Genomic DNA, 22871 nt, shown 5'->3' on the forward strand with positions numbered 1-22871 from the left:
CCATAAATGTTTTAATCAGAAACCTCATTTGACTCGACCACTGTCTGAAGAACTGTAAAAAAGTCAGAGGGAAAAGGTGGTCCAGGTCCCTGTTCTGGTTAGTAGCTGAGTCTGTTTACAGCATCGTGGAATGATTCAGGTGAGAAGGGATCTCAGGTCATCGCTAGTGAAACATCCTGCTCAAAGCAGGGTCAGCTCCAAGATGAGATGGAGTTCATAAGACCCTCAAGACCAGGAAAGTTTATCCAGTCAGGATGGAGAATGTACGACCTTTTTGGGCAAGGTGTTCTGCTGCTTTCCTGTTGTGGTAGGGGGTTTGGACTAAATAAGCTTTCAAGGTCCCTTCCAACTCCTAACATTCTGTGATTCTTGATGTGAAAAAGGGGGTTCCTATCCACTCAGAAACCCTCCTCTCAATTCACCCTGGACTGATAGAGATATGCTCAAAATGCAGACTTCTCTTTGTACACACACACACACACACACACACACACACACACACACACACACCCCCCACCACCACCCCTGCCTTTCATTTCCCATTATACTTATAGCTGTTTTACATCAGTTCCTCAATTTTATTTAGCCAAATTATTCAGAAATACTCTTTTGGCTGTAGCACAGAGAGTACCAGTCATCAGTGGAAGTTTCCTTCTGGAAGGCACTATAAGCACAGATGCAGTGAAAATGCTCACCTGAGAAAGCCTTTCATCTTCACACTTTTAAACATCTGGCTCACATTCCTTCTTTTTTTTCTTTAAGAAGATTAAAAAAATATACCTTCTTAGGGGTAAAACCAAGTAAGTGCACTAAGACTATCTCTTACTGCACTTCTCAGAGCTGAAGTTTTTATGAGAGTACTGTATTTATTTTTTGTAAGCAAAGCTGGCTGGCTTGCTTACAAAAGATGAAGGTGAGGAAGCACTTTCCATGAGGGAAAGTAACACAGGTCTGGGGCAGCCCTGAGTTGGAATGAAAACATTTTCATGGGAAGCAGACTGGTCAGTGAGAAGCTGAATAGCATTCCCAACCTCCCACAACCCAGCTCTTGCTACAAGCAAAGCTCTGCAGATTTTTGAGTTTATTTAGTAATAAAATAAAGAATAAAGGAGTATCAATGTGTATCCACAAACTTGGGAAAAATGTAAAGTTTCACAGATCAGTGTCTGTGCTACTTATCGTGCAATAAATGCCAAGATTTACTCACAGCTAATGCCCAACCTCCTTGAAGTACTGAAAGTATATCAAGACTGATTTTAATAGAGAAAAGCACTGTACTTGGTGCTGTATTAAGGCACACTTAGCTGTGTTCCAGCAATCAAGGCACACACTTGGATCCCAGCAGTTTCACTGACATCCTTGCACATGCCTAAACTTACGCAACTACTTAATGCTTGCCTAAATAGGAATGGTGTCGAGTCCTTCACCTTGTTGCACTGCTGTCCCTTCTAGAACATCTTCACACCATTTCTGTGTCTATTTAATTCTTCGTTCTCTTTCCCTCTTTGCTTTACTTCAGCTGCCAAGTGCCAAAAACTGACTGAAAACAGCAATTCACACTGTGATGCTGGATAAATTATGGTACAATTAGCAACGTCGCGACATGAGTTTCAAGATGTTAATGAAATAAAGCTGCTCCTTTAGGAAACAAGATACTCCACAGCCTGTGATTTAGAGTGACTCCAGATAGGAGTGTGAACAGTTTGCTGTGCCAGAGAAAAAAATAGTTGCTTTGACTAACTAGATAGTTCATGCCACTTTTGTAGGAATCACAGAATCATATAAGTTGGAAGGGACCTCAAGAGATCATTGGGTCCACCCCTCTGCCAAAGCAGGTTCCCTAGGAGAAGTGATGCCTGGCTTGACTAAACCATCTCCTCAGTATCATCCCTTCTAGAAGCTGAATTGCAAAATTGTTGTAGCCGGAAAGTCAGAAGCATCGTCTTTGTTATGAGAAGCAGAATGATGTAGCAGACACAACTGGTTTGGGACAGCATGACATGTAGCTGTACAGTCCCAAAGATCCATCTCAGATTCATTTTCTGGCACAAGTGGTTTTGCTCTCTACTACTGGACATTTCAGGCAAGCACACATACTGGGAATAAGTATGAAGCCTTATGGAGTAAATAACAATTACTACACAAACAAGAGTAATAAATAAGCAAAACCCAAGAGTTCTAAGTCAATATGCAGAATTGACCTCTGTACTGAACATTCTGTAGATAAGAGGTCATTGTTATTTGCTTTGAAAAGATTTGGGTGTTTAATGTGTATTCAGCCATTACTTATCTATTATGCTTTGCTTCCTTATTTTGTAATTTTCCTTTCATTGAAAAGGAGACCTAACTCTTTAAAAATCATTTGGACTTGATCCTAAAACACACTGAACACTTCCCAGTTCCTTTGAAAAGAATAGGATACAAGAACTTTCATGACTTAGTTTTCATTTCTGAGGTGTTTTTGAGACTTTAAAATTGGTTCAGACGATTCTATCTTGTTCTTATCTGAGATCTTGTATTTCTTTTTTTTCACACTGATCTGTTTGCCTGTAAAATCACCAGAGTGTACTACCAGTCTGTTAGATCCTAACTTTAGATACAGATCTAACTACAGTAGATGCTCTGACTGCTGGAAACCAGTCTTGTCATTGGTCTTCCTCTAGTGTTTTGCATATCTACTGGTAGCATCTGAGTAATTAAAACCAGTCTCTAAATTAATGTAGTTAAATGCTATAGAAGAAAGTTATCAAGGTACTTCAACCTTACACGTTTACAGTTTGTTAATAAAACTTCCCCTCCTCTTCAACAGTCCCTGTCTGGAGATGTTCTACCTTGCAAAAGCTTCAAACAAAACCTTTACCTGCCAGGCTGGTTCTTGTCATCCTTCAAAACGCTCCACTCTCTCCTCTTAGACTGCAGCTTGTTTTGAAGTAGCCCCAGCTTTCAGTCCAGAGTTTGTAGCTCAGCAGAACAGAGGAGTCCTCAGCAATGATGAGGACTTCTGCAAGCCAACAGCACAGAGACATACAGGTACCACATTAGACCACGAGTAACATGAAGTTTGTTAGACTAGGAGGAGGCCTAATGTTGCAGGCAGAGGTTTGGGGCAGTCACACTAACAAAAATCATGGTAGCATAAATAATAGGATTGGTAAAGTTATCAAAACACTTCCATTTTCAGAATTTTAAACAGTTCTTCCCCTTATCCTATTGGTAAGAAATTAATGTGCTTGTAGATGTTTACTTTTCCTCTGCTCTGAGTAGATCATCTCGCTCATGCCCAGGTACACAGCTCCTAGCTTCACCTTTCAGTTCTGTTCTTTGCTCTTGGCATTACTGTGACACAATCAGTCTTCCCTAGATTCATCTCTTGCCTCAACAGTTACTGGAAGATGGCAGTTCTGTGAAGAAAGAGCCACTGCTTGCTTGCCATCCAGCACACGAACAAGCACAGCATGGACTTTCTCCCCTGAAACACACAGCCACAAAACTGAGTGGACAGTCAGTCACACTGGAATTAAATCCTTCTGGAAGGCAGCACGACATCATGAAAACCTTGAGTGTGATTGACAGCTTTTTCCAATGGCTTTGATGGAAGTCCCAATTGAGAAATTTCTTCTTCCATCTTACAAGAATTTACGAGCAAAAGTTATTTTGGCCAACCAATATTGGCCTGTGTTCATCAGCATGTGAGGCCCTTATGTTCCTCACTGCTTGTGCTCCCCAGTTAACCTCTGCAATGGTTGTGGAAAGGCTGGATTAGGTTTTAATCGAACATTTCTCACTGCCTACTCAGAGCTAGAGACAGCCAGGCAATGGAACAGCCATGCTGAGCAGCATACTGATAGTGTTCTGGGCATCGCTGAGCAAGGCAGAGACGCAGACAGGCTGCATGCATGTCCTTGGCAGTTAGTTCATACACTCATACAATCTGCAAGAAAATCAAAATTTGGGTAGGGCCTCATGCTTCTGAAAGAAGGAACAAAGTAGACTGAAACCCAATCAAAATACCTCCTGGAAAAAAAATACTAGGAAGGGCCTCCATGCTGCCTTTTCAGTAAGGATGGCTAAAGCTGCCTGCTCATCTTCTTTCCTGCAGCCAGGAGCAGGAGAAACATTTTACACCACAAAGCATTAAAAAGCTTCTCCAGTAAATCCATCAGGGCCTGTTCCTTCCCTTCCCTGTGTCAGCTACAGAGCTGATGCCTGTTTATTCCTGGCAGGTCTCTGGATGCAAAATGCCTGGCTTTGGCTGGGCAACTTGTCCTACATGCATGGTAGGCTCCATGCTTCTGGTGCTTCTCAGCGCCCGTGACCCAGAGCTAGGAGATGTGCCTGACACCAAACCATTGCTAACGCAGACCTTTGGAGAGCCAAAGGGTTAATTCCTCCTGTCCCTGGCTACACTGCCTACTTAGCATCATGTTCTGGGGAGTGCCCAAACTATGTCACAACCACAAATAGTTTGAAAAACAACAATTTGCTTTAATTCAGTTGTAAAGTACGCTTTCAGGAATTCCATGGACTAAAGGGATTGTCAGAGGAGCTGCTTGTTCTTTCACAGCCCTCTCATAAAAGCTCCTTTTCTTACCAGACTCTCTTCTGTCCAAGCATGTTCCTTTCGCAGCGCTCACTTACCTGTGCTCTGAACATTCTAAGATCATCTCAAGGCTCACACAGTGCTGTATCTATTTTAGATTGTTTTTATTGGCACCTAACATACACTAACATGCACCCACGTGGACAAAATTACAGAGCCCAGACAACTTTTGTACAGAGTTCCTTTGGCCACAGCTTCTCTGTGGGTTTCATTTGGCAGAAGTGATATCAAGCAGAAGTCTTTCCCTCAGCTTCTGATGTAAACTAAAATACACCTTATAAATAGAAAATACAGGCGGCTGAGAGCGGTGCCTTTGGGCAAACAGCCACCTTTGGACTCTGGGAAAAATTCAGTTAGATATGATTCATAAATATAATGAATAGGGTGCCATAAACTTGCTTTGCTCTTCAACAAACAAAGGCACATTCTCTGCCTTGAAAAATTAGAAGGGAAGAACCCAGAGGAATAAAGGGAAGAAAAACAGGAGGCAAGTAAAAGTGGGAGATTTAAGGAGGGGAAAGAAAAATGGGGGCTTGGGTTACCAGAGTGGGAAGTGTAATTTTGGAGACCATCAAACACCGTGTGGTATAAAACAAGGGGCTTTCAGACACCAAATCCCTCTGCACCTCACTTTTGATGAGCTCCAGCTTTAATTTTACAACATTCAAAGTGTAATGTGTTTCAAAAAGAAGTTAGTTTGTTCTTTAAGCTCTAGTTTAGTTGAAGGCTCCTATTGATTACAGCTGGAGCTGGATCAAGCTTGAGCTGACTCTCTTCTCCTGGCAGACTCTGGTTTGTAAATACCTTTCATCTCATCCAGCAGTGATAATGATGTGCTTACATGATGTGGCAGCGATTATTTATCTGCTGCATTAGGCTTTCTACTTGATGCTAGCCAAGTACCCTCAAGTCAGGCCATAGAAAGAGAGGCTTACATTTCCATTAAATCTTATGGTTTTCTCTGAAGACATTCTAACAGCTCTGTTAGAGGTTAAATAGTCATTTCTTTCTTCACTCTGATAAATTTGGAAGCACAGAGCCCTCTTCCACTGTATTTAGCAAGTTTAAACCTGTTGGAAATAACCTTGTTATCTTGATAGCACACCCCAAAGGAAAACCCCTCAGAGCTTCCATTCCCCCAGGTCACTGAACATCTGGTAACCAAAGATGAAGCAGAAAAGAGGGGGCAGCTCAGGCCTCACTCTCTCTGAATGGATTTACACACTTGCTTAATACTGCGTAAATACTGGAAAATAAAGCATGGATCTTGTCAAGCTTAAGAACTCAGCAAATAAGAAGCATTAGAAACAGCACTAATAGCAAAAGCTGAAGTATCTACTGCCAAGTCAGTGAGAGATCCCACGTCCTGCCTGGCAATCAGTCTAAATACATCCTTTCTCCCACTTCATGTGACCTTTTCAGGTCAGCAATGTTGTGTGTTAGCTTAATATTTTAAAACTGGAACTTTACTGGTATTTGGCCTCCTTTTTTTCCTATTTATTTTCTAAACAAATGATAACCCCTCCCTTCTCAAACTAACCTTTTAAGCTCCGCCAGAAGTCTGCGAAGATCACAAGGTATAAGAGAGAAAGAAAAATCACATGCTGAGGCAAACAAAAGCAGGTTGCTGCATTTCCCCATCCCCACAGCCCTGCAAGCAGGCTGCAGGAGCACTCTGCTTACTCTAGGAAACGCTGCCGAAATCTCATTTGCAGTGAAAAGTGCCAGGATTATGGTAGCACAGCATCTATTCTGAGGCAAGCTCATGCAGCTTCCCAGCCAAAGACCAGGGAGGAAAAAAAAAGATAGGGAGAGAGAGAGAAAAGCTGTCCCAATTGCTACTTTTACTTGATTGCTTAAAGGCAGCTGGGAAGTCAGATCCTTAGCCCGAGAGCTGAGTCAATCGCAATTTCAAGGCAAAGTAATTTTGGAAGACAGAATAACTCTCTCTTCCCAAGGAAACTTCTGTTTTTTAAAATGTTGGTTTTTATTTATTACTGGCTCATTGAAAGAACAAAGTATTTTTTGGTGTCTTTTTTCTTTTTTGTTCCCAAACACAGAAAAAAACCCCTCCATGGCTAAACCCCAGAAAAATCTTACTTTGGGGCCAAAAATAATAATTTTCAGTTTTAAGGGGGTTTTTTTTGTCAGGTTTTTGAAAGAACAACAAATACTTCCCAAGCACCCCTCCAACTTATGATCTTTAGCATGCTGCACACCCTCAGCTCGCTGCAGTTACCCTCCTTGTCCATGCTCCCTCTGCCCTGAGCCCAATGTACCCCTCCTTGGGCTCACAGTGCCACCACAGGAGGACGTGTTCTGTCCTGTACCACCTCCACACTTGCTATTTAGGCATTCTCCTTACAGCCCTGATTAGACTGAGAGTCAGAGAAACAGCTTCAAAATACAGCTTCAAAATACAGATAGCAGCAGGTACTCACCAGGTCTCCCAAAAAGCTTCGTGAAGCCCTTGGTGATCTAACAAGATCACGCTGCTAGTCTGCAATAGAGTGTTTTAGAAACACTATTTTGGTAAGTGAAAAAGCAGCTGTTACGTATGTGCCTTGCTTATTCTCCCCCACCCCCCTCCCCCCAATTCTTTTCTTTAGCCTCCACTTAGTCACCTCTATCATGATACATCTAACTTTGATGCTCATTTTTTTTCCCCTTCATAAATATTCATACTGCTGGGGGGGGGTGTTATACCTTCAAAGAATAGATTTTATTTTTCACTGTGCCCCTGCTTTTGATCCTACCTGGCTTCACCCCTTGTATCTATTCTCTTTCAAACAAAGACTTTGTAAAACTTCATTTTAAGCCTTCTTCATGCCAAGAATTAACAGAAAATTGGATTTTCCACTTAAGTTCCTAAGGAGAGCCAACTAATGGGAATTCTTAAGGCAAGACAGACAAACAAAACCTTACAAGATGCTGTTCCTGGTGGCACTGTTAGCTCAGTGACATGTAACACTGCTTGTCTGTAGCAGAGTCGAATCGATATTGCCACAGGAATCTTCACTTTCACACATCCATTTCACTCCACTTGAACTGTGCAACCTGAACATTGTGTTTTTCTATCCCTGCTCTTCCAATCCCCTCCCATCCCTAGAGTATATTTTGGACCAAATCAACTGATGTGTCCTTTTTTTAAGTACTATTTTTGTAATTTGCCTTTATTGTTCTATCATTCGAAAGTCATAGAAGGCATGAAAGTGATTTTTTTTTTTAACCATTTCATCCTTTTAATTTTCCAATAAGGTACGATGCAGAGCAATGCCTGGCAGTTAGACTGTGAAAGTTAAATGCATTTTAGAGACACATCTTCAAAAACAAGGCATCTGGGGGTACACACAGCAACACTAGAAGAATCACAAAACTTTGTAGGAAAAATTCATAGCTAAATCATGCCTTCAAAGGCATTTCTGGAGTTGGAACAGCATCAGGAATCTGCTTATTTACGTAGGGAGCTGTGGAGATTGCAGCATGTTGGTACTGCCAACAGATAGGATGATTAGTGCTAAAAACAATATCATCATTTAGATAAGCCTTCTCCTTCTGATAGTTGCTGTTGAACTCCACTTGAACTTAAATGTTCTCAGCTTGGGAACTACAGTTATAATTCCTGAAACAGCTCATTCAGCCTACAAAAGCTGAAGGAGAGTGAGATTTTATTGAGAATATTTGATATAAGGAACCGATTTTATAAGTCCCTCATCTTATATATATCTTAAATCCCTTATATCTTAAGGTTCCCTGTTTCTTAGGTTAACAGAGTGAGCACTGATAAGCTACACATTCACTACCCAAAAAAACCCCAACATCAGGCTGTGGTGTTTCAGGCTGGAGGGCACAGAGCTTATGCTCAGTGCATCAGTGCTTGCTGTGTTAGTGAGCTTTGTTCAGCTGGGAACTAGCTGCCTTCACAGCCCCAAGGTCACACAGGCTGTGGAAATGCCACACAGACAGACCAGGTCTTCACCTGGCTGCATCCTCCCATCGTAGAACCTTTGCCAACAGCTCCCACATGGAGATGCCTCCCTGACTGTCAGGAGACACTGTGATTCCTCAAAGGAGGAACAGTCTGATTAGGACCCAATCAGCTGAAGGCATGCCAACATACAAGAGTTTTTTGTAGGAACTGTTTGCTTTGTTGTCTCAGAATAAGAGTTGATTTTTGAAGCACACTTTTGGGGCACAAGCTTGTGTTTTCCTTTGCAAGAGACACAGCAGCTGCCAGCGTTAAGAGCTGTGAAAAGGCTTGCAAAGATTTAGTGAGTGATTCTTCAACTTCCTAATTAAAAACCACAACGAGCTTTCAGGCCCCTATTTCCCTAATACTACAGGTTGTAGCAGTAATATTTTGTTCAGTCAAGTCTAGCTAGAGGAAAACGCTTAAGAGGTTTCCAAGGAGAGAAATAAACAAAATGGAAATGAATAGGGAACTTGGAATTTTTAAGTGTACATAATTAAGAAAAAAATACATCCTTCAGATAATTCTGGAAACTATTAGAAGATATTCATAATTCATAACCAGTTGTTTGGTTTTCTTTCAAGCAAGGGGGCAGCTTTACATCAAACACTGACTAGCTTTTCCATTAACTTAAGTAAACAGTATGCTTCAAGTTAAGTGAACATCTCTTTTTTTCCCTTTAATAACTGGGTGAATTAGAAATAAGAACAAGACATTTACTTTCAAATGGGAAATTAGTTTGCATGCTATTTCTTCATGTTAAAAATACTTTGGAACACTCACAAAAACAATGTTAAGCTGAATTTATGGAAGCATTCCATATCAGTTTTGAAGATGATATGCCAGATGTCGGGGAGAATTCTTTCATCTGCAATAATGGAATAGTTTAATCCACCCTTGTTGTTTTTGAGTATAGTCCAAGTGCATTGGTCATCATGGGTGGGTGATCCTCACTTAGGCAGGCATGAACCAAAAAGCACAAGTTGTTAGACCTCTAGCAGAAAGTCACAAGAAAGCAACAGCAGGAAATACTCCAGAGAGACGGGAAAAAAAGCTATTGTAATAGAAATCAGAGAAGTTTGCTGTTGTGGCATCTCACATTTTTGAAGCACTCTGAGACTTGCAGATACATTGCACCCAATTACTGGGTTGTGACTGGAAAGAATGTATGGTTGCATTTATGGCCCCAGCAGAAATAAAGCCCAAGATACAAGTTTTAAGCTAAGATAGATCAACCAAAGCCATAGAACCTTCTTCTGCTAGACTGCCACAGGAAGGCTAAGAGTTTATATTGTGATCTTCAACTGGGATAAAGTACCCTTCCCTTTGAGGAACTTTAAACACACACATATATTCATATCTATGTGCTCATTTCAATAAAAAATGTTGAAGTAACACTGGATAGAAAATTTTATTGTTAAATGCCTCTTAGGAATGGTTTTTGTGGCCATGTATCAGACTAACTTGTTGTCATTCTGGTCATACCATTCATATTTGTAGTAATCATTTAAATTACTGTATTATTTAACAGCATTGTGTGTGTCACCTTCCTTGAATTCAGTCTGGTTATGATTTGATAACAAAGTGTATCTTTTTATCAGCATGTTCTTACAAGCTGTGTTGAACCATGGCTGGTGCCAGTGGGAGCCTGAAAAAGCTCAGGGCACAACATAGAAAAAGTCATAACACAGCACTGGGCTTTTTAACTTCTTGTACCATGCCCAGCACTGATGGCACTGTGCAGAAGGCAGAGGAGCAGAATATATGCTTGGGTGCAGACTCAGGTGAAGCACCCTCACCTTGTCACCACCTGAATGTAATGATTGTTGAATACTGTCTTATGTTGAGATCCAGGGTAGGAAAAGCATGTTCAGTTGCCTATAGCATCTCAGTCTTCAAAAACCAGAAAGATCTCAGAATTCAAAGCCACTTCCCCTTTGCAGTGTGATTTACAGACTGCATGGCTTTTGCTAGAGAAGGAAGGTACCATCATAGGTGGAGGCAAAGTGGTAGAGAAAGGAAGCAAAGCATCTATTCAAAGCTTCATTCATTCCCCCCACCCCCCTTTTCAGCTGCCTGCCACTCCCAAACAAACATGTGGGAGATGTTCTAGTGCTGAAAGCTATGGCTCACTCCTTTATTTAGCTATTCTATGTGATAAGTCAAGTCAGTTTGGACATACCAAAGACAATACATAATTGTGACAAAGCACTGCAGGCCACAGACTTGGTTATTACAGCTTAATCCCTTGTTAACTGTTGAGTAAATAGAAGGATGCTTTCTTTTCCTGTACCTTCATATTCATGAAGTCACCCTGGTTGGGGAGCTCTCCCAACTTCATGGTAATTACTGAAACTTTTGTAGTCCAAACACAGAAATCAAACAGGGACTGTAAGTCCCTTGCACTGCATCCAGTTCTTTTTTTTTCCTGTACATTTTCTACATTAATACTTCTGTTTTGTCTTGCTGTGATGTCCAGAGGTACTAAAAGACCAATGTACTAGGAGCTTGCTTTGCTGTACTCTCAAATTTGAGAGGGGAAATGCTTCAGCCCAGCAAAAGTCGTGCAGTTTTTCATGAAAATCTCATTAATTTAAACATCCTACCTCACATATTTGCTTAAATGTAGGTCTTGGCTCTTACATATATTTTTCCTGTGCAAACAAGTATTTGTGCAGGTTACCTTCACTCAACTGTGAAAACTTGTTACCAGGGCAATCACTCCAACATCCTTCACATGAAAGGGCCAAAGGAAAAATTTAAAAGGGAAAGAAAAACGAGCACTAAAGAGGGAGTTTATGGGCTGCTGTGGAGTTGTGCAGAGTTATAGACACTACCTCATGACACTACTGGATAGTGACTGCACTGTTGGAGTACGGGTCTCCCTATTAGCAGGTTTTGCCACTCAAAGTGAAGAATTTCTCTAAATATTTAGTCTTTTGGTACCTACTGACCTGATGTTACATAACAGATTTTGTGCTGGTACTTGCCACCATAAAGTGCAGCCTCCCAACACCAATGAGTTAAAAGTTGTCTGGGCATCCAGCCCAGATGAATAACATCCCAAATGCTGAAGGAAGTAGCAAGGGAAATAGAAAAGCCTTTGACAGAAATTGTTGATAGCTTGCTAAGGCTGGGGAGGGAACCAGGGAATTTGGAGGTTGCTAGTGTTGTTCCTATGTGTAAGAAAGGATCAGGGAGGATCCAGGAAACGACATAGCAGTGAGCTTGGCTTCAGTTGCAAGAACAATATAAGAAGCATAAATAAGAGACAGAGTACTTAATTTGGTAAAATAAGCAAGCCTCTATTCATGGAAGAACCAATTTCTTCAAGTATTCTACCTTCAAGTGGTTAATTCTAAAAATACAAATTAGAAAAGCCTCACAGACAGAAGGAAAGCTAATGAAATGGACAAAGCGAAAGGTTTTCTGGAATCCCAAAGTAAATTGTCCAGGATACCTGCAGTACTGTGCAGGTCATTGTGTCTCTGGTATCAGACTCACTGGTGCCATTGCTTACGTGGGAGGCAGTGTTTTCAGTGCAGATGAATCTATTAGGAAAATAGACAGAGTTACTTTCTGGTCTCACTCACACTGAGAACTCAAAAAAATTCAACCGATTAACTAAAATATTTATTGTTTACATTCAAAGCAAATGGAGAACAGCTTCACCAGAGCCAGTGACAAGTGCAACACTGGCATCAGTGGAATCATTCTGGGTTCTGGTTTGTATAAGCCATTTAGAAGCTGCTCCGCTGCTGCTGTGCAGTGGGGGCAGAAATGGGAATTTGAATCCCATAAGGTCATTTTAAGAGCCCTCTTTTTGATACATCCTGCTTACAAGATCACTACAGACCAGAATAGAGAAAGCAACCTACAGACACTGTGAGACCTGTCTGAACAGATGAATCTATGCACAAACAAGGAGAGTACAAAGATGCTGTAGTAAATTGCAGTATGTTGAGAGCCAGTAAGCAAAAAGAAGCTGAGCACTTCCAGTGCCAGGAGTAAGACATACCTGAGTTAGTTAAAAATACATTTTTCCAGCTCTGAACACAAAATACAGATATGAGCTAGAGGAAAAAAAGCTTTAAATAGCTTAAATAAGAAAATAGACATAGATTGCTTTTACATTTCGTTTTCTACAAAAGTTGGAAGCCCTGGTGAAACGTATCTCGTGGATTTAGGTACTTCTCTTAATGATAGAAAGAAAATTACAGAGATTAAGTTGTTGCATAAGTGAGCAAGCAGCATGAGTCAGGGGGTTTGGGAAAAGTGAGTCACAGCACGAAGGGAATGGAGCCAGGTTTGTAGGTGGAAAGAGAGGCTAGGAAAGAATTTTATGGATGTAGATAAGAGCCTGACAGAATGGCTTGGGGCAGAGAAGTCAAAAAGCTAGCTAGCTCTAAAACAGGGAGCCATACACTAGAGAAAGCTATAGCTAAAAAGCAGGTCAGGAAAAATTTTTGTACACAACTGGTGGTTGAAATACAGAGCAGGCTGCCAAAGTCAGCAGTGGAAGGACATAATTGTGTAAATCACTTCAAGAGGGAGCATGGGTGCATTTTTGGAAAATGAGGGAATCACTGGGTATAGCTATTAGTGAGGCCTGTGGAATTAAAACTATGAAATGCAAGTTGATTTATATTTTGAAGGAGTACAGGAGCAAGCTCTGCTGCCCTCAATGGTTCTCACATTATTTCTGCAGCACCTTGCAAGCTTCAAACAGTAGTCTAGACAAATCAGTGCATTATCTTAACCTGTGGATAGTTTGCAATGTGGAAGTCTTCTAAAATTAGCTTTCTAGAGCAGCCTAGGGATTACTGCACAGGGCTGTATTTATGTTAGGATGAGTTGTTGGGGTCTGGTGGTTGTATTTACCATAGGACAGTTGAGGACTTCCATAAACACATCTGAAAGAGCAGTGTGGCTTACACGTAATTTGACTGAGACCCACATCCTTAGTTGTAACATTCCTCCCCCTACTTCTGGTATTGCCTCTGCCTCTGTACATCAGTTTAATGTTTTACCATCACAACTTGATAGAGGACCATTTTGGGAACAGTAAGGTGTGACTGAGCCCAAACCTGCAGGAAAAACAGAATGAGAGTCACATGATGACTCTGTCATGATGCTCACTGGATCTGGATGCAGACTGTTGAGAGAACCTGAATTCAGTGGTTCGCAGTCCCCCCAAGCACTTGGCTTCGAAACTGGCACATTCTTTCAGGGTAGTATTCTGGATGTAACACCTATGAACAACATGTGGTAGTTAAAGCACTCAATCCAAACACACTTTACAAATTTTGTTAAGTTTTCATAACTACTTGAAGTAGAAATAAATCCTTTACATTTGCTTTTGTCTATTGAAAGGCTACAGGATTACCTGAGTTTGGTTATTACAGTGACCAGGACACTGAACATAACCCAGCTCTGTTTTCAAATAAGATCAACCTGCTAAAGACACCCAGTCTATTTCAAAGGAAGTTTTCCAAATAGACCAAGGCTGCACCTGTCCAGAGGATAACTGGGAATAAAAATCTGAGCAATACCTAAGATCAGACTCAGTGACACAGACACCATGGTTTTAAGAATTAATCCATATTGACAGGTCACATGCATCAATAATCAAATACCATTCCAGCTGTTTAAGAATTTAATGCAGACTTACAGCACTTATCTGTAAGAGCACCACCTTTTAAAGTGTTAGCTGAGGTGAGAAAGTGCATTTAACATTACAGTTCTAATTTCTGTTTACTGATGTAATTTCAGTTGCCTACCCGAGTGAACAAATGTGTGTAACATCTAGAAAAGAAATTTAAACAAAGCTTGTGAGGAACATGCTAGCAGGTATAGCTTACAAGATAACTTAAGGTAGAAGCCTCAGCTGTGGCATCAGTTGCTGAAACACTGAAATGAATTTATCGTGATGACACCAAGCTTGGAAGAGAGGATGCAGAGAAAAGATGCTCAAGAATGAGCTTGTAAAAGGCCATTATTTTCTTTCAGATCTGTTTCTTATACTGCACTCATCACTGTGGTATCTTGAGTGCTTTCCAGTAGTGCATTAAGCAACATGACAAACATCTGTCACATGTTTGTTCTCTCACCCTCTCCCCAGAGACACAAGTGTGTGCAGCAGAGTGTCTTGATTTAATTTTTTTAATTATTATAAATACACATGCACGTAACACATTATTAAACATTTGTGCTGCAGAGGAAAGGCCAGACAAATTTATCTTGCTCTTAGGATTAAAGCTGGTGAGCTCTGATGTTCACAGAGGAATTTCTATCACATCCTTGCCCCAGATTTCTGGGTTTTCAGATACCAAATCAGGCTGGTCCCAGGTACCTCCAGTAGGCAGAAACCAAGAGTATGGATTCTCAACACCCTCATTTACTGCCTGCACTTAAGTCCAGGGATTTTGTCAAGAGACATCAAATGGAATGAGATGGTCGGATGGTTCATACAGCCACTGACTTGTCTCTGCATTACTGTATTTGATGCAGCTGCCAAAAAACCATCACACAATCTGAGGGCACTGCACAATTGACAAGTTAGGGATTTAACAGATTGGAAAAGTCTGATTTAAACTGGAAAAAGGAAGTTCTTATAATACAATGGAGTGAAGACCTAGGAGGTAGAGACTTCTGTACAGAGGCAACATAGTCAGGAAAATCTGGGAACTTCAGATCAGAGTTCAGGGAGACTTTACCAACTGCAGATAGATAATCTGCCCATTCAAGAACCATGGGCACTAATCTCAGATCAATACAGGCAGCACCAATGTAACATCATACCATTTCATGTGAGGAGAGAAGCCTCTCCGTATTGGTAGATAACTCTGCCACCTCAGAGAAAAATGGAGCTGGTCAGCTTCATCCTAAGGAGAACTCCAGCATCGATGTTGCTTCCTCTGTTGCTCCACTAACTCTCAGGACAGTTAAAAAAAAGATTACTTCTCTAGTGGAGGACGATTCAAGTGCCAAGAAGCTTAAGACTTCTCTTTGGGCCTCACTTAGCAAAAGCAGAGATGCAGAGATCTGTGCAGTAACATCACATTGCAAAAATCCCTCAGTTCTTCTTTCCACACACCACAAGGGCTGGGCTGCTTCTGGTATCACACCAGCACAACTTACATCTGGCACCACTCTCAGCACTGAAGTCTTCTCACTTCCTCTCCCTTGTATCAGTCACAACAGTAGACATATCTAATTATTGCAATACTAGACAAATCAGAACTGAACATTCCAGCACTAAAGCCTTTCTGTCATAGCCTATTGTTCTCCTCCCACAATATATCTCTTGAAACACTTCAGAAACTTGATCTTCAAGCTGTCAGCCTTCCTCTAACATGACCGATTTATCTGCACAGATGTGAGCAGCACCTACTGCCCTTCCCCAGTGACAGCCAGAGGCTGCCCTCCCATCCACCTCTACCTCTCACCTTAGGCAGTTCAGTAAAGATGCAGTTAAGTCCACAAAAAAACCCAGAACAATTGGAGTTTGATGGATTTCCATCAATACCTGCTTCCCTAGCCAAAACGGCAAAAGGAACAATGGCAATGCAAAGGAACACAACTAACAAATCTCTCTTGACATCCACCAAGAGCATTACATGCTGAAAGCCATTTTCGTAGCATGTAGAAGACACATGACAGGATGGTCACAGCAAATATGCAGCACAGTTCAGGACCCTAAATTAAGCAGCATAGGGACCTCTAAAGGATTCCTTGAAACAAGGATCAAGAAAAGCTTGTTCCTATGAACACAGATCTTTGCAGCCTCAAATCCTCCAAGAGTTTCCAAATCAAACACTAATTTTAAATACTTCTTTTTCTTTCAAACTGAACTTATGCTTGGGGGGGGTGGGGGTGGGGAAACCAGACCCTGAATGCATAAGCACAATCTGGTTTGGGTCATTTCAGCTGGAGTAGCTTGTTACACCATAGAAGTTAAGCTAAATGGAAATTAAGGCCTGGGTGCAAACAGCAACATAAAGGATTTAATGAGTTTCAAATAATCCATTTTAAAAGGAACTCAAGTTATCTCCATATATGAAGTTCCTAAAGATCAAATGCATTCCCTTTGTTCCAGTACACTCCTCAACAAAGAACTTTAACCGTATTATAGCCATGTTATTTCCAACTTCTGTAGGAGCTAGGAGTACACGCAAAGCCCAGCGAAGCCCCTGCTCCACCATGCTTTGGCTCAGGCCCTTAATGATGTGTCAGGTTGGTAAGAGGCAGCCAGCTACAGTCCCTGAAAGTCTTTACCCCTGAGAATGTGCTTTTCAGCTGTACAGAACAATGCAGTCAGCAAATCCTGCATCAGCACAGCAGCTCTCAGGCTGATGATACCCAGAAATGCAAAGAGCAGGCTAACATAAGAGGACTTTGTTTTTCCTGTTGGGTAAAGAGAAGATGTATGTAAAATATTTGGACACTTGTGGAAAGGACAAACACTGAGAATTAATTCAAACTGTTGATGGTTTATTTTTTATTGAATCTTGTGGTTGAAATTGTTTTCATTCGCTACGAGAAAGAATCCATCATTTTTTCCAAAGCACCACCCAGAATCTGCCACTGGTGATGTTCTAACATCCCCAGTGCCTATACAAATAGAGAGGTCAGCTGAGATTTGTAAACTGGAGATCATAAGTTAAGGAATTTGTTTATTCAGCCTAGAGTCTCCAAATTGTGTACAATGCCAAGATTAAAAAGCGTTTTCACTGTACTGTGTCAGGTTACACTAGAAAGCTCTCCAACAGTTTGTATGTTCAGATGAGAAAGCAAATTTGGATTCCATTTGAAGAGACCTATTTGTCAGCACATGCAGCTTAATTAAAATTAAGTACCTCCAGCAGTCACAGTGACTAGGCAAAACCCAAACGGTGGTTTTAACCTGTATTTAGTGTGAATGATAAGCTGCCTGAATGACACTGGAAAGTATTGCTCTAGTAGTCAAGTTTTTTAGCTGCACTGGTCAAATAAAAACACACACAAACTGCTTCCAGAAACTTTCACAGATTGACTGAATTAGGTGAGTTTTCACAGGAATGACAAGAGGCAGATCTCTTCCTGATGAGAAGGCCACCATATACCAAGTTCCAAGTCCCTGTCCAAAGTACAGAGCACAAGAACCATGCAAAAGAGATCACCAGAGTCTTTTTAACGTCAGCAGAGCAACATATTTCTAACTCCTCTTCTTGAGAAAGGGCTGAACTACATTTGCTGAAACATTCCAGAGTAATTCAACATGCAACAAACCAGCAGCATGGGGGGAGAAAAAGTGAAATGACTAAAATATAAAAATATTCTAAAGTTGCAGGAAGTTTACACAAAGTTTTATAGTGGTAAGTAAAAAATATTGCTGTTATTTGACCAAGAAGAGTACCTGATTGTTTTAAATAGCCATAGCCACAAACATTTCTAAATACAATATATCAGAGTTAAAAGCTGTTTGAAATCTGATAACATTTTATAGCCTGCAAACGGAATAAGCACCCAGACGACTTTTTTGGAGTATATTTGAGCTTTGCTGCCTTCGCTTATAGGTAGCTTAAAGATGCATAAAGCATTTCATCAGGCTAAATATTTTAAGTGAACTTAGACTAATCCTGCATTTGCCTTTTTTTTAATAAAGATATAGATGAATGTGCAACTGGAACCCATAACTGTAGAGCTGACCAAGTATGTGTCAATTTAAGAGGGTCCTTCAGCTGCCAGTGTCCTCCAGGCTATCAGAAACGAGGGGACCAATGTGTGGGTAAGTGTTGCTCTAGACTAACTTCTTCTCTTTCATCATCTACTGTTGCAAAATTTACGTTGATTATAAAGTGTATAGGTATGTGTAGTGTAAAATCGCTATATAACTTTAAAATGCAATAGATAATCACTTCTTTGCAATAATTAACCACTAAGACGTGGAATAGAGTCTGCTTTAAGTATAATCAACACTTGGAGTTGAGCTTTGAGATGCATTTCCCTAACAGTTACCATTGTGGTCAGCATCTGCATTGGGGTATTGCCTCATATCCCAGAGTCATAAGTCCACTACAGCAGCAAACTAAAGGCTCTTTCCACTGACCTCAGGGTGCCTTGACTTCAGGGCTGTAGGACAAAGCCCTACCTTCACAGAGAGCTAAGCCCTGCTCTGCAGAGCCCCTTGCACAGTCTGTTTCAGTACTCAGTTTTATGAGTATACATGAAAGAGATGGAAACTCTGAATGCAGGTATAGGATATTTGCAACTTATAAACCACTACACTTTATTCTTTGTGCCAAAATAAACTATCAGCACCCTTGGGAGCTATGCAAGTACAGCATTAAATTAAATCCAAGTGCAGTGTAAACACTGCATCTTCCCTTTTCCATCCTCGTTTGGGGACATTATGCAAAAGCACCATTACTCCGCTCCTGAAGCCCTCCTTCAGCCTTTTTTTAACACCTCTTTAATCATGATTTCAGTGGATGAATTGCTTTTATATGCACTCAGCCTTGAGCCTTGGGTTTGTCAGATAATAAAAACAGCTGTGAAATAAGAGAATCAAATATATACATCATGAGGTGATATTCAAGACCATCCCTTATAAGACACAAGACTGGTTTCATGCAGTGTAGAAGAACATTGGGGGTTTTCTTTTGTCCTCAGAACAGAAACAGAGCTCCAGCTATTCTTTTTTCTTGGTGTTACATATCCTGCATTTGAAAGTGTTTAAGAACTTCAGTTTTATTTCCCTCCCTTTCAATAATCCTTGCAAAGGCTATAGGCAGTCACTGCCCAGCACGACCTGCAGGAAGGAAGCTGGGGAAGTTTCCATACCCATCTAGACTAATCTAAATTTCTGGGCATGGCTCTTCCTTCAGAGTTCTGAGCCAAGGGCTGTAGGAATCAACCTCAAAATTCTTACCTCTTTCCCAAGAGATGCAGATCAGACCCTGAACTGTAAAACTGGTGTAAACAGATAGATCTGATTTTTCCTCAATTCTCTGTGCAAGATTAGGCTAATTAGTTTGGAATGTAGGTAGAGAAATATCTTTATAAATGCTTTTTTTAAAATACCTGGTGTTTATCTAGATGTTTTAAAGCAGGTTAAGTCTATTACTGCTGTGCAATAGCACTTACAATGCCAAGGCCCATGGCATTACCTTAAAAGTCTCATGGGACACATTACAGGAGGCCAGAGAGAAGCAGCAGAATGCTCCACCCTTCTATCTACATGGGAATATATTTTTGCATCTAAATCTATATGTGAAGATGGCTGGAAAGTGAAATTTCCCTTCTCTTATTTAGGTCAAAACCAAGAATAACACCTGTGTTACATATTACCCACTGACCTAAATTATAAGTACATCCCTACGCTCTGTCCTGTCAGCATTTCAGAACAAAGCCTGTCTTTGGGGATTTTATAACAACTTAGCCAGAAAATGTTCTCGGGGCCAGATCTTGATAGAGGTTCTCCATATGGGAGGAAATGTTTCTCAAATTTGAAAGAAATTTTTCCAAACTATTTTGGCTTAAAGGTAGAGGGAGAAAAGGACTCACTTCTAACAATTGATTGATTTAATCTGAATTCACTAATCGTTTCTGGGTTGGTTGGGACTTTTTTTGAGATTTTTTTTTCCACTCAAAGTTTCCTTGTTCACATATTGCTAAGTTGGTCTTCTCTGAAACATGGAGTGAAGATAGAAGAGATTGTTTTCCAGCATTACTTCAAACAGAAGAGTTGGCTAATGATGCTTGGTCCTTAGATCTGTGTGGAGCTGATGTGCCTCATCCTGCAAGAGCTCCCACTGAATGAGAGTCAGACCCTGGAATCAGAGTTAGGTTAGCAGCATAGGACTGCTCGTGCACCTATATTGTATAATCAGATCTTTAAACAGCAATTTGTTAGACCTCAGTCCTGTAAAAGCCAAGGATGCAAGAGATCTACTGTGCCTCCTAATTTATTCCATTTCTACTTCCAAATTTCTCTCTGCAACAAAAGAGTTACAGCAACAATCACTACTGTACAGATAGCCAGGAATTTTCCGGCATCTTTTCATTCAGAACCACCCAAAACCTAAACAACTGTAAATTTGACAAAGAAAGGGTTAACTTCTGAAGATTATTTTTTCACTTGATATTAAAACAAACACTTTCCTCATTATAAAAAAAGAGTCTTGGCCTCTTTTTAAACACATCTATGGTGGAAACAGCTGGAGGTAGGAAACTCAAGATCTGGCATGGATATGGGAAGTGCCTTTCTTTGTTCCAGTGCAAACTGGTCTTATTTGTCTGAGCATTGAGCCTTTGAAATATCACATTGTGTACATGCACAGAGCACGGCGTGGATTTCTTCACCCAACTCAAACAGGCCACAACTAAAGAGGACTGCTGCACATACATGCACAGTCAGCATCGTGGGGTAATAAATAATGGGGTTTGAACACAAAAAAAACACACGCAGCATCTCCTCCAGGACACAAGGAAACTTTTTTAAAATGCAGAGGGGTAAAAGAACGGGCTGTTGCGTATTTTGTATGATCTGCAGGTGAAAAGCCTGCTCCAGTGCACACCAGGAATGCTGGAACTTGGAAAGGCAGCCTGTACCACCTCAAAACCAAGGCTAATCTACAGGCAGGGTCTGTGGAAACTTATTACTGCCTGAGCTAGCACCAACTTCAACCAGTCTGTTCGCCTTCCTCAGCACCAGAGCACACAGCCAGAAGGTGCTGGTTCTGCCATACAGGGATATGCAGGAGAGCAGAGAAGAGAGAACAGGAGCAGTGGCAGCCCCTTGGGGTAACAAGCCAGTTTCTGGGGACTCCCTGCTGAAGCACAGCCACCTGTTTTCCTTTTCAGGCCATTAATCCTCTACCCTCCCCATTTCCCTGTACTTGTACAACACAGAAATCTGTTCTTCCTCATGGAGCTGTAAAGATTTAGCACATGCTCAGGGTGCTGCATGTAGGGTTTTATAGAAGAGCTACAAGGGACATTCACTGGGTTGGTCAGCATCATGTCTGATCACAGGAAATCTTGGCTGAGAAGCAAAACAATATATTCTGGGGTTTACCTATACAAAGTAAGACTAAGCAGTACTATGGAACTAAATAAAAGTGGAAAATAAAGGTGGAATTTGTATTAAACTCAGTAGCTGGGAGACAATCAGCATTAAGTGTTACAAAAACTGCTTCAAGTAAAATATCTCTCCCACTAATCTCCACAGAAGCAGTACCTACCTCACATAAGCTTTCTTCCTGCTTTTAATCAGGTGCAATTAACTTTACAGCTTCTTGGGACATGAGATAGCAACAGTGAACTGCTGTGATTCAATCTGAACTAATCTCTTTCTTGATAACCCAGACATTGACGAGTGCACCCTGCCCCCGTACTGCCACCACCGATGCATGAACACTCCTGGGTCTTACTTTTGCCAGTGCAATGCTGGTTTCCAGTTGGCATCCAACAACCACACCTGCGTAGGTAAGAGCTTCTCCACATGTACTTACACATGAGCTCACCTGGCACAAGGACAAGTAGTGGCATATGACTTGCCACAGTTGAAATCTAAGGATCTTCATCCCAACTCAGAGGAAATAAATGACCAGCACATCAAACCAGTTGCTGTATTGAGAGGCTCTCTTGCAACTGATCCAAGGAGGACAGCAGGTTAGAGAGAAAATTGGAACCTTCTTGAAAACCTAAGTTTTGTTTCTGAGCAGCATCTGGTTCAGCAACTGAAACCCTGAAGGTTTATGTTGATTATTTAATCTTACATTTAGTTATTCTTTTAGTTCTGGGGAATCGCTTTGCATTATCATTGGATTTCATGATGTTATTCCCAGTTTGTATGGCAAGGGAGAACTAGAAATCCAGAGGAAGCAACATTGTAACTCTAATTACCTTCAGCACACCATCAATTTAGTGATGAAAGAAAGTATCTATGAATGTCACGTTTCAATATCTAGAAAACAATGTTAAAAATGGCAGCAAGGATCATTAGGAGTAACCCTTTCAAAGTGATCCTGCTTTTAGCAAATTTTACTGTTAAGACTCCTATTAAGTTTGAAATAAGTTCTGTTCTAGAAAAATTAGAGAAATAAAAAGGTTACTGCTGAAGCACAAAGAATGGCTGTAAAAAGGTATCAAGAGATTGGTGACAGCGATAATCAGAAGTTCTTTATGGCTATAACTTTATATAAAGTCTATATTACATACATATATATTTCTCAGTCTGGGTTTTCCAGCTTCTACCATTACTTCCAAGCATTGCCAGATCTTAACAAGTAGCCTTGCAGACTGCATTGCACTGAA

The 22871-nt window shown here is 40.9% G+C and overlaps 1 protein-coding gene across 1 annotated transcript in view; it reads left to right on the forward strand.

The window, feature by feature from the left end:
* EFEMP1 (EGF containing fibulin extracellular matrix protein 1) overlaps nucleotides 1-22871 on the forward strand; it is a 46245-nt gene that overhangs the window by 15389 nt on the left and 7985 nt on the right. Inside the window, exons 6-7 of the mRNA XM_084262416.1 lie at nucleotides 18217-18339; nucleotides 21921-22040. Coding sequence (XP_084118542.1) covers nucleotides 18217-18339; nucleotides 21921-22040 — 243 coding nt within the window. The remainder of the gene's footprint in view (nucleotides 1-18216; nucleotides 18340-21920; nucleotides 22041-22871) is intronic.

This window comes from Gallinula chloropus (genome assembly GCF_964237585.1).
Source record: "Gallinula chloropus genome assembly, chromosome: 3".
Classification (NCBI taxonomy): domain Eukaryota; kingdom Metazoa; phylum Chordata; class Aves; order Gruiformes; family Rallidae; genus Gallinula; species Gallinula chloropus.